This window comes from Crocodylus porosus, unplaced genomic scaffold (genome assembly GCF_001723895.1).
Source record: "Crocodylus porosus isolate Cpor-Errol unplaced genomic scaffold, CroPor_comp1, whole genome shotgun sequence".
NCBI classification, from domain to species: domain Eukaryota; kingdom Metazoa; phylum Chordata; order Crocodylia; family Crocodylidae; genus Crocodylus; species Crocodylus porosus.
Window position 1 is genome coordinate 144,221,474 of NW_017728886.1, and position 12,797 is coordinate 144,234,270.

General features: G+C 43.2%; 1 protein-coding gene across 1 annotated transcript in view; it reads left to right on the top strand.

The window, feature by feature from the left end:
* The window catches only part of KIAA1468 (KIAA1468 ortholog), a 131,498-nt gene extending 129,555 nt beyond the window's left edge, over positions 1–1,943 (top strand). The window contains 1 exon segment of the mRNA XM_019542172.1: positions 277–1,943. Within this exon segment, the coding sequence (XP_019397717.1) occupies positions 277–397 (121 nt within the window). The 3' untranslated portion in view covers positions 398–1,943.
* The last annotated feature ends 10,854 nt before the right edge of the window (positions 1,944–12,797 follow it).

The window sequence follows — 12,797 nt, forward strand, 5'->3', positions numbered from 1 at the left end:
AGGGGTTGGGAGGAGGGGGTTGAGGTTTTGGGGGGGAGGCTTTTTGAAACAATGGAGGGTGGGTAGTCAGTCTGTAAAGCATATTTCAGTTAACCAGGTTTCCCCTTGGGTCCAGCATTTTCAAAGCTAACCCTAAGAGCCAGATCTTTCAAGGATTGTTTTGTTTTAAGACCATAAATGTGTTGACATGCAAATTGCTTATTAAACAGCAAACAACAGTATTCTTTAGCGGTTTAGTTGTTTTATGTATCTTCTCTCTTTATAACTCTTTCCTAGCTCAATGTCAATTGCTGCAAGCCTGGTGAGTGAAGATACAAAGACCAAGTTCTTGAACAAAATGGGCCAGCTGACCACATCAGGTGCCATGTTGGCTAATGTGTTTCAGAGGAAGAAGTGAAATGGGAAAAGAAAGTCCCAGTAAACACTAAGATGGACCTCATGCAGACTGGTTCCTTGTACTTGAAGTACTTGCCTTTTTATTTCCTCTGTCTTATGTTCTTGTAGTATAATTTTATTCTAACCTCCAAAGATATTTGCACTGCTTTTGAATATCGCTGTGTATCTGTTCATTTTTGGGTTAACTGGTTGAGAGAAAACTGAATTCATAGTCTGTACCAAGTCCCTGTTCTGTGTTTGTCTTTCCAGCATATTTTTTTTTATATAGTGAAGGGGTTTTTTTTATTTTCTGACAAGATATCAGCAAGTATCTGTATTATACATGGAGCTATTACAATGGTACTTAAAATAATGTAAATTTGAAGTCATTGTCATGAAGTAATAAAAGTGGAGATTACTTATGTATTTAAATTATGAAGGTGTAATGCAGACTTCTTTTTATTGTGTTTCTAATATGACAAGGAAGGGGCCACCAGCACTTGTTTCTGCTGTTAGAATTGTGTTTTTGTAAGTACTGTACATCTCAAAGCCAGAGGAATTGCAGCACATAACGTATGGAACTGATGGCACTGCATCAGTCCACAGGAAACTCTCAGCACTTCGACTGTTTCAGTGCATATGTTGCAAGTGCTGTATGAAATATGCCAGATGAACATTTTGCATCTGTTGTCTTCTTACTTTAAAGCACTTTAACGATTAGTCTACCTACTGGAAGACACATCTACTAAGTAAAGGAAACAGTGGTCAAGACAAATCTTGTCAAATGATTAATCTGGAAATGGCTTCTTGTTGGTTCTACAGATTACAGCCAATACACTGTACTATACATCTCTGTAGACAGAGTAACCTTTAAACACCCAAGTAGATTCTGTGGATATGTATGAAATCTGTGCACCAACTTTCAGAGAATTGCAGTATCTTTAAAAATGGTATCTTTAACAAATACTAGCTTTTTTAATAAGAAAGCATAGACAAACAAGTGTTTCACAACCAAGTCTAAACTTTCCCTGTTAGCGGACACTTTCTTTGGTCTTTATCGATAAGACCTTCTGAATGTATAACAAAGCACATAGCATCAAATTGATGATAGAGAATGAAACAAAAATGTAAATGAAAAGTGAAACATTTCCTTTAAGTGTCACAGTACTCCTACAATTGGAAATGTTCATCTGTTTGGGGAAGTGAACAGAGAGGGTAAGTAACAAAAGAATAGTTTTCTGAAATATGGATGCAGTGCTTAAAGTATTTCCCATACATGTAGTTGATAAAAATGACTAATACTCCTAATTGCTTTGTGTTGCCTAATGGCACTGCATATACAATTGCCCAACTTGTATTGTGAGAGCCTGCTGCACAGATCCTTTTACACTGCAGACAAGCATCTTTATCAAGATTACAGATGGCTGTTACTTCCCATTGCTTGTTATCCTGAAATAACTGTGCTTTTAGCAGAGTATCTGACTGTGAAATGGAGACATTTCTAAGACATTGGAAGTAACTGACTTTCCTCTCAATTGTTGTGTTATAAATAAAAAAAATTTGCATAATTGTCTTGTATTTTTTTTGTAGTAGTCTCCAAGAAATATTTGCCTATAAAAGGCTGCGAAGGGGCAAAGTCCAGCTTGCAAGGGGATTTCTACAATTGTTACTTGCATTTCTGTAAGATGTGCACTATATACAAAGAAATACTTAGTTGGTAGAGCATGCACAGCATGGAAGAATGCATATGAAAGCAGGAGTAAGCAGAGGAGCTATGCACTGGACCTAATTTTTGAGGAGGGCATTTTGCTCTGGTATGGAAAACCACATTTGCAATAGCAGACTGAAAGGTAAGGGGTGCAGTTGGAAAGGTTCCCACATTGGTCCTGTTTGTTAGCAAGCCTCAATCTTGTTTTCAGTTGATGGTTAGTTCTGCGGGCCTGGACACATGATACACTAACGCTAGTGAAATTTTAATTCGTTTTGTACAGTGGTATCCATACTGGATAGGGAACCAGCTCCTCAAAGGGTAACTCTTGCAGTGGGTGCTAGTACAGTGACTTGTCCCAAAGTATAGGGAAGCCTGTAATAGCTTGTTTGCAATGAGCCAAATGACTGCTGTAGAACGGAAGCAGCCATACAACTACTACACTAGTGTGAGGCAGAACGGCAGCAGCAGAGGAAGGAGAAGGAGATCAACCCAGGGCTGCAATTCCCACTCCCCTGCTCAACAGCATTTCCCCATTGCCAAAGAACCTGTGTATCCAGAATCAGGCTCCTCAGTCGTCTGAGGACCCATCAAGGCTGATGGATGTAATCCTGAACTCCAAGGGACTGCCGATGAGTGTGGTTTTGTCACTCATCTTTCCAGCAGTAATTCTATACCAGATTCTGGTACTGCCATCAAGGCAAGGCTTTGTCAAGTTCCTGTTCCTTGTTTTATACCAGTGTAAACATAGCATCTACACAGGTTCTAAGACTAGATAGCTGTGATGATATAACTGGAGGTACAGTGGAATGTTTTTGAGTGATGAGAAGTGACAGCCCTTAATAGACTGTTATCTAATCCAGATGCTGACCCTTCCAACCTGAAGGCTGAATCTGATCCACAGGGCTCTGTCATCTGGTCCATGGGGATTCTGAAAGGTCCAGAAACTTGATGGTGGAGGAACAGTGCCTGCCACTGCTCCCCTACTGCCAGATTTCTAGACTCATGGGGAGCTCCCTGGGCTGAATGACATGGTCCTGTGCACTGGGGAAGGATCCAGCCCATGGGGCTATAAGGTTGAGCACCACTGATTTAGTCCAAGTTTGATTAGTAATACTATGGTCTTTGTATATAATGCTGTACATAGGTTAGAATGTATGCAAGACCTGGATTTTGGAGTTGAGAACCTTAGGAGTTGACCCCCAATGAAAAAGGCTTGCTTAGATATGAAATGAAAGCTTGCTTATATGGGAAAACATCCTGGTTAAGCAGTATTTTGATGGGGAAAAACAGAGGAAATTGATTACAGTTATTGTTAATTATCTATCATGAAGGAAAAGTAATTGATAAGAGAAGGGGAAAGTATATGTGTCAAATATGGCTAGTATGCTTATGGATGGCAAAAGGGAATTTATTTTAAATGCAACAGGAACAAAGCATTCATAGCTATGGTTACAGAGATGTTGCTAGAGGAAAATGATAAAATGGTCCCCCCAAAAAAGAAAATGAACAGGAATAGTGGTGATGTTTTTTCTTCAGTTGAATCATTCCACTTGCATAGACATTTTCCATTTCAGTATTAATTAGCAAACATGTTAAAGAATTGTCAATGTGTGGATGTATTTTAAATCTGTGAGACTAGCTCTCTTGCTAATACTAATATGTCAGGCAGCACCAGAGCCAATTCTTTTAAGACTTTTAAAAGAATTGGCTTTGGGTGCTGCCTGATATATTAGTATTGATTTTTAACAAAACTCGAAACGCTGGCAAGTTTCAAAGTGCTTTTTGTAGCACTACCAATGTACACCTCCCCATAGCCTAGCTAGTCACCTACCTGGTTTGTGGCTGCATTGTGAGCCGCCTTCCATTGAAGAGACAACCTGTATTCTGGACAAGTGGTACATGGGAATCTCCAAGGGGAGATCCCTCCCCAAGATTAACTTCCCTTGAATTTAACATGAGGGAACTCAACCTGGTCCACTCTAATCTAACTGTTTTTGTAGAGGAAGGGTCATGGTTATGGTATCGCTTGAAACAGTTCTGAGGTGTTTCATGTACAGTGCTCAATGTAGTAGTAAAAGGATTCTAACAAGTTAGATCTTTATATGAAATGCTGTGTGCTCGGTACAGCCACTTGCAGCCATAAGGCACATTGTGTACCCAGAACTCCTGTGAAATTCTCCAAGCACATGGAGCTTCCTGGTGTCAACCTCCAAATCACTCCACTACACCTTGTGTTCAGGATCTTGTAGGTTGTTACACTAGGCACAAAGTCCAGTCACAATGCGATTTTCTTCCACTACAAGAAACTCAGAATCAGCAAGTCCCGGCTGCTGGTATCCTGTTGACTCCAGGGGAAGGAACTTTTCACTTCCCAAAGGTCAGCACTTCCCAGTAACTCCAGTAGGAGTTTGGGTCAGCTGTGTGGTAGTATTTCTCTTCGGTGCATCTTAAATCACTATTACTGTTAGAACTTTGGTAAAATAGTGGCTATAGAATTACTGAATTATTGTATTAAAAGTAGTGATCAAGGGTACTTCTTGTTCCTGGGGAACGTCTGGTAGTGCTGATTGGTAACTAATCCCTGGCAAATGCTCTGCAAAGAAATAATTGCTGTTAAATTAGGGAGAATTAGATGTGGGTTCTTTGTAAGTGATGATGAGCAGGGTCTTCTAGGCCACGTCCAGATGAGCATGGCTGTGTGGTATGTGCCGCCACACATTCAGGCATTCCCCACACTGTTACCTTGCAGCAGGGGGTGGGGAGGCTGACCCCAGGAGATTCCAGAGTCAAAAAACCCACACAGGAAAAAAAGCAGGACAGTGTATGCCACCCAAAACCAGAGCCTGGCACGCCAGAGCCATACTCTGACTGCTGATCAGGCTCCCAGCTGCAGCAGTGCCACAGCTGCAGTTTCCCTGGGACCCCAGGTAAGGCTGTGGGGCCAGTACAGTTGCTGGCCTCAGCCTCCCCTAACCCACCCAGGGTAACCTGCCATGCACCAGAACGTGTGGCACAGGCGTTCCCCAGAGACGAGTAGAAGAGATACCAGGTGTGTCGCTGCTACTTGTCCCCAGGGAATCAAATGTCCAGGCTTGTCTGGACATGGCCCTAGAGGCCAGATGTACTGCAGTATTTGGTCAAACTGTGAATCATCTCAGGGATGTCCAGGGCACGTGTTTCAGTTTTTATCATTTGGCTGAGGTTACATCATATCTTACGTGTCTTTTGTTTTATTTTTTAATTTGGTGCAATTGGAAAAAATAAGGTTGGACTACTAGATTGCTCTAGGGGTTTACAGCTTTCACCACCTTCGGGTTGTTGGATTTAAACCAGCCCAGGTTAACAACCATTGGGCACTGAGAGACATGCAGCTTCCTCCTTTGTGGGAAACCGTGAGTTACAGCGTTCCTCCCAACTTAAAGAGTTCACTTTTGGGTCTGAGGTGTTGGGGGATTGAGTTCCACTTTCGAGTGGCTGTGTGGCTGCAGCCTCTCTCTCCTAGCACCATCCCTCCACCCCAGCTCCTGTGCTGTCTTCGGGATGGGACAGGACAAGGAAGAAGGGCGGGGAGGAAGCTTGGGCTGGGGCTTGCCCAGCCTGCCCTGGAGGGTGGGCCAGGTGGATTGGAGCCCTTCTACCTGCCCCTCCTGCAGGGGGTCTGGGGGGGAGAGTGGCTCCAATCCACCCACCCTACCTTCCAGGGCAGGCTGGGCAAACCCGAAATGGATCTCTCTCCCATTCTGAAGAGAGCCCTGGGGGTAGGGCTGAGCTGTATCAGCCCAGCCCTGCTCCTGGCACACTGACAGATATTCATGAAGGCACTCTGCTTTGGAGAGCCTTCATCTGAACCCTCATGTAGTGAGGGTTTAGATTGTCATGCAGTTGGGCACTTTTAAAGCTCTCTGCCACCCTGCTCTTCTGCAAGGGCACAGCTGGAGAGGGCTTTCAATGGGCTGATCACATGACAAATGTAACTTCTGCCTGTACCCATTGTTACTGCCCAGTGTCAAATGAATTTATAACTTCAACTCTTGCTTTTGTTTACTGGCATGTTGTGCCTCAATTCTGACCTGGTTGCACAACTTTCAAGGCATCTCAGCATGACAGGACAAGGAAAGTCCGCTTACTGGTGTAGTTCTTACTGGTAGAGGATTAAAATTGAAACCTACTGAATGTTATCTGTCCGTCTTGAGTTTCAGTCTCCAGGGTCATTGAACTGACGCACCTAAAGAGCATGGAAAATGGTAAGTTAAAAATGAAACATTAGCTAACATTTCATGCCAGAACACTGAGAAAAACACTGAAGACATAACTGTACCTACCTAAGTGATAACTTTATCAGGAAATTCAGGCTGGTATGTTTTTTAATAATCAATGTATTAGCAGTGGCTGAGTAGTTGTACTGTTTTTGCTGTTGATGTTCTTATTATTACTTTAAGAGAGTTGCAAACTTATACTGACATGTTCAGTTCATAGGCACTTTTTTGTTGGTTTGTAGATGAATGCTCAGTGTAAGCCATGCCATGGATTGTTTATTATAAAAATTGTTCAGCTGTAATGAAAATGTTTTTCATGTTTAAAAATCTAAAGCAAGTTGGACAGATCATACTGTATAGAGCAGCATGCACTTCACAGCAAAAAAAAAAAAAAAAAAAAAACAACTTTTCAGGCAGACTTATTTGTTATTAAACAAAATATTAATTTAGCTAATGAATGCGTATTGTAGTGTGGACTGTGCAGTTTGCAGCATCAAGTGCAATTTGCAGGCCTTGTGCTAAAAACTATCAAATCAAGTCAGACTCAATGGTCACAGTGGCCTTGAGTCACCTTAGAGTTCCTATACAGGCAGCCCTTGATTTAGGACTTTCCAGCTTAGGATAAATGGCATTTACAACATTTGTAAATTGACACCGTGTTTCAAAGTTCCTACACGAGTTTTGGCTTTATAGTGGTTGGCAGATCAATGCCCATGCAGTGAGGGATTGACTGGGGCTCGGGCTGAGGCAAGTGCTGCTCAGGGAGCTCTCATCGCTGCTCCTGCCGCCAATCCAGGAGGACATGGGGCATGTGCTCCAGGATCTGCACGGGGCCAGGGCTGTGCCAAGCTGCACTTGAAGTGGAACGTGCTGGGAATGGGGGCTATGCTGCCTCCGGACAGGCGGCACACAGTGGCCTCCCCACCTCCCCACACCTCCCAGACAAGCAGCGGCTTCACCCCGCCTGGGTGAGCAGCAGCAGGGCACGTGGGAAGGGGATGGTCGTGTACCTCCAGATTGGGGCAGGGCAGACAGCAGAGCGGGAGCTATGTGGGGGCTGCATTGAGTTTTTGGGTGGCACACACTCTATCCCCCATGCCCTGCCACCGCTCACCCAGCTTGGGTGAAGCTGCTGCTTGTACGGGAGGTGCGGGGAGGCCTGGCTGGCTCCTGCCGCTGTGTGCCACTTGTCCAGATGTGGTGCAGCAGCTCAATCCTGCACTGGCTGGGCAAGCGGCGGCAGGGCACAGCCCCCGCTCCCAGCGCCTTCTGCCCAGAGCGCAGCCCTGGCCCCACCTGCCCCATGCGGAAGCAGCAGTGAGAGCCACTGGACAAGCCACCATGAGCAGCTCCTGGACTGGTGGTGTGCAGCTGCATGAGCAGCCCCACCCCCTCACAGAGCAGTGCTTGTCCCATCCCCAATCAATCCCTTGCTGCGTGGGCACCATCACACCTCCTGTATCAGCATCCCAGTGTTTAAAAATGGCAGCCAGGGCACTTGAACTAAAGCTTGTTTGCATTGTGGGAAGCCCCTGGAGCTCTTAACCCAGGGGTGGGCAAAATGCAGCCTGCGGGCTGGATGTGGCCTGCCAGGCCATTCTATCTGACCCGTTGGGCCCCTCAAAGATTTAGAAAATTAATATTTAGCTGCCCCTGGCTGCCTGTCATGCAGCCCTCGATGACTTGCCAAAACTCAGTAAGCGGCCCTCCACCTGAATTAATTGCCCACCCCTGGCTTAACCCCTGGATTGTCACTACATTAACATTTTAAAGTGTTTTTAAGCCCTCATTAAGCAGCTCACTTATGCCACTCCAGGGCAGAATTATCTCTGCTCCATACCACCCAGCTCCTGTTCCACTCAGGTGTGGCCACTCGCCACAGATGTGCCACTGAAGTCGAAGTCCTCCAGTATCCCAGGATCTCTGTCACACCAGCCCATAGAGCAGAGTCAGAAGCCTGTCCTGGGTCACCAGCCCTGTAGTGGCAACTCACAGTTACAGCTCCTAGTCCTGCCCCTGTTCACCAGGCGTCTAGTGGGAAGTCACAGCCGTGCAGGTGGGAGACAGAGAAGGTTTCTAGACTGAGGGTTTGACCACTCCTAACTCCAAGCTAGCACGAACACCCATCAATATTTGTGCTGTCATAGCGTAAGGTGTAACAAGGCCCTAGGATTCCCTCTTTTGAAGTTTTTAAGACCCACAGCAAATACCTGCTCCCTTTGTTCTACGCCCGGGGGAATTCCACTCCTTCAAAACCCTCCCTCTTCTGCAGAGAGGGTAGAGAAAACTGGCTTTATCTTGGGTGCATTAACTCTTGTGTACTTCTCCAGTCAGACCTGTTCAGGTGCTGATAGTCATGAATGATCAACCTACTTGTGGAAAGACATCTTACTACCACTCCCCTGCCTTCTCAGCACAAGGAGCACGTGGCAAAAGGCAGATATGTATAGGTACATAAAATTAAACTAGCATTCATAAACTACAGGGATAAGGCCTCCACATGGTTATATCCTCAATTTACCGATAAGAGACAAAGATTAACAAGGGCTGAAGCAAAGGTAGGGATTTTATTGCTGCAATCTCTGGTTCGGGGTCTTATCCCTAGGGCCGTCACTTTTTAGACTAAAAGTTTTTTTTGTTGTTGTTTGGTGGGTTTGTTTTGTGTTCCTTTTTCTTTTTTAAGTAAAAGGTTGAATAAACATGGTACATTTTACATGGGAATTAGTCTTTACCTACCAAAGCTCCTGAAGGATAACAACAGAAATTTTTACACTGATCTTGTCAGGACTTCGTTTTCACGTTGCTTCAAACTTTTAATACAGGATGCACTTTTGTATTCCTATTTTAAACCTGTTGGTATCCACATATAATCTCAGATCCTTTCGCTAGGAAGCAAGGGGGATAAAGGGAAAATAATACTCATGGTAAAAGTGAGAAGTTGTTTTTATAATTTAAGCTTTCAAAGCATGACAGTTTACAAGGGGCGGGGGCGGGCAGTTAACAGACGGAGTGCTTCTGTCTGTCCTTTGGGAGCAAAGGTGAAGGCCCATCCCTTTTCGAACAGAAAAGGACCTTCAGCCGTACTCCAATGTTTTCCTTGTTGGGTTGGGTTGAGACATTTCAACCAAATTCCAGCATATAGGACTTCTTTGTTGTAACTTGATTTTTTTTACAGCTCTTCAGTCTCTTTCCTACAAGACAGTCCATTTGAGTCAATAACCTAGCTTGTCTGCTGCTGCAAGTGGTATGTACTGTTGTGAGAAACTATGGTTCTCACCTGGTCAGCCTCAAGCCACTTCCTGTCAAGTTTCCTTGTGAATTCTAGCTGTAGTTACCCCTGCTGTGTCCTTTTGTTTCAAGTGCCTCTCTGTTATGTAACTTGCATTAAAACATGATATCAGTATACACAAAAGTGAAGTGGGGTGGGGGGAAGCATAATCCTTGAACATAACACTCTTACCTTTCTTTGACAGAAGGGAAAAGAGAAGTTGTTAAAGGTTTCCAAAGCCATAATTTACCCAAGTCCCGCTGCTCCTCAGATGCAAGTTACCTGTTGTTTTTGTTTTAGCCTTTTTTCATGTGTTATTTTTCTAATCATAGTGCCTACATAATGCAATCCAAAATTATTTATTCCATATTTCATTAAAGATGTTGTGTAGTTAATTGATAGAAAAGTAAATGAGCCACTGTCTAGAGCACAGTAACACATATCCCAGCTCAAGCAGTATTACAGCCATGTTCAACATTTCTTGCTTTTATCTTATCTCTGTGTAACCCTGATATGGCAATAGTCTTGTAGAGCGAGCAGTGGCTTCACAACTTTGAATGTAGGCATGGAACAGGAACTAGTTGGGAAACCTATTGGGAAGGAGGGAGGGTCCACTCATGGTGGACATTTTCAATAAAAATAAAAGTTTTCATTGATGTTCTTAATGGAAAAAGTCAAACTTATAGTGAAAAAGCCAAAATAGATCTCTTCAAAAATGCAATTGCAGTGCTACAGACAATTTATTGTTCAGGTGTCTTTTTGCACATTTTCCTTTCTGGGTTTTACTACCATCCAGACTACGTTTTCAAGATGGACCACTGTCTCGCCTTTGGCTGAGTTCCTGTAGTGTATTTATGGAGTCCCATAGTCATCATGTATCATGGAAAATGTAATCTGGTTGAAGCGTTCAGACTCCATAGAGAGGAAGCATCATGGGAACATTTCTGAAATGTCTGTTTTCAGGTGTTCCATTTTTTTTTTTTTTTACAGCTTTTCTACAGAAAGCAGATTTCCCTTCCCCCTCCCCCCCCAATAAAGCCCTGAAACACTGAAAACCTGATTTCCTGTCTCAGTTGTTTTGTTGGGGAATTTTTTGGCGAAACCTGTGAGAGAAAATATAAATGGCTATTGCAATTTAAGCATTTGTCTTTCTTTTGTACATTTGCCAGTTTTTATTTTCCAGTGTCTGTGATCTGATTTCATAGGGCCCATTGCAACATACATAATGAAGTTGATAAAATACACTCAATCACCTCAGTGGATTTTGATTCAGGCTGTCGTGTTGTGTACTTAAAAGAAAATGACTTTAAGGAAATAATTAGGTTGATCTTCATGTAGAAGTAATTTTAACCCAAAGGGAGAATGCTTTAGAAATATGGAAGAGCCTGAATGCAGGAATTATTGAGTCGAGTGTTTTGCCATTTGGAGCAACCTAAAATTCTTTCAATTTCAATCAGCAGTTTGTAAGACTAAAACCATAATGTTCTTTAATGGTGACACTCCGCTTGCTCCCATAAATCTGTGGTCTGAATCAGCAGCTAGTAAATAAACAGTGCTTATAGCCTTGCTATTGTGTTAAGAGTAAAAAGAGGAAGAGACTGAATAGTTTGCTCTGTTCAAGAGAAACATTTCCTTGTTCCCTAAATATGAAGAGTTAAAACCATGCACACACCAAGGAGAAGGCTTGAGTATTTCCAGCATGAGGTATACTTAGCTTTTTGTAAGAGAAATTGTCATCCGAAACTTGTCAGTGGAACTCTTCCGGGACCATTCTAGAGCTCATGTTAAGTGCACCATTCTTGGGGATCTGCCACCGCTTATCTGACGCACACTTTTGTATGTAGTTCTTGTCCAGCATGTTGAGTGCAGACTTGGCAGTGCAATATAATTCTGTTCTATTTTAGTAGCCTCTAGGTCCTGAACAAATACACTTTTAACCTCTTTAGAAGGAGAGGCAGCACTCAGGAGTCCACATCACCTGTTACAATGTAATGATTACATCTGCATGGTCCTGCAGTAATGCAAAGTTACTGAATTGCTCCCACTTAAACCCTGAACAAAACAGGGTTAGAGGTGCAACTGTTAGCTACACCTGTATCACTGCAGGATCGCACAGATTAATTTACGCATTGTAATAGCTTACAATGGCATTTTTTAATAGTAACAAAATTATATATATCTGTGTCTTCTCACTAAAAGTGAGGTCTGTGCAAGTGTGGCTAGGGTGTATTGAAAGTTTAATCAAATTCTCTGTGCCTAACCTCGACAAAATGAACTATTCCAAACGGGAGACTTTACCGTAGCTTCAGGTCTGCTGTGAAATAGAAATTTTCATTTCTACCCAGGAGAACTTTTACAATCTCTGTCTCTCCTATGCCTGATGAAGGGTGAGTGCTTCCAAAAGTTTACAAACAAATTATTTTATTTATTTGCAAATATCTAGTTGGTCTAATAAAAGAGATCACCTCTTCCATGAGTTTTGATTCCTTTTGCCTCAAGTCCAACATGGCTACAATCTGAACACCTTGAAAGTTTAATAGGATTCAAGCAAGATACATGGCTAATGAGAGCTGCCATGGTTAGGTTAAAGAGGATTTTTGAGAAGCAGCACTAAACAGTAGGCTTAGAAAAGAACCTTTTATTTGTTTTCCAGTGGTAGATGTCCTTTGATTGTTCACTAGTGGGTTTCTTGTACCTTCCACTGGAGCATCTAGTACTGACCATTGTCAGAAACAACTGCTTGCCGCTTTAGTCATGGTATCCCAACTGGTGCCTCACTGAAATGTTTCATTAGAGGCCAAGAATTGAACAGGTCGAGAAAGCAACCTGTTCTCACCTTTAGAAGCAGTTTCACCTAGCCCAGGGCAGAGGCATGCTGTTTGAAGAGCCCACACTGCTCCTCCTGAGGAGGATGTTATTCTGTAGGTGTAGGTTTTCACAAGCACTGGAAATTCCTTTTCTATGTCAACTTGAGATTCTTGGGACTGGAGAGGTTGGAGTGTCTGTAAAGTACATATAACAAGGAATGACTGTTCAGAGAGAAATGTGTATTATGTTGAAGCACTTCAGCTGTGACTTGCATTGTTACTGCCATTTGCATCTAGGTGCACAGTTTGTGTGGCTTCAAGAAGAATCTGTGCAGTACCTGGAGTCTTCCTCTGGGTCATACAAGGATGCAAAGGTGCGA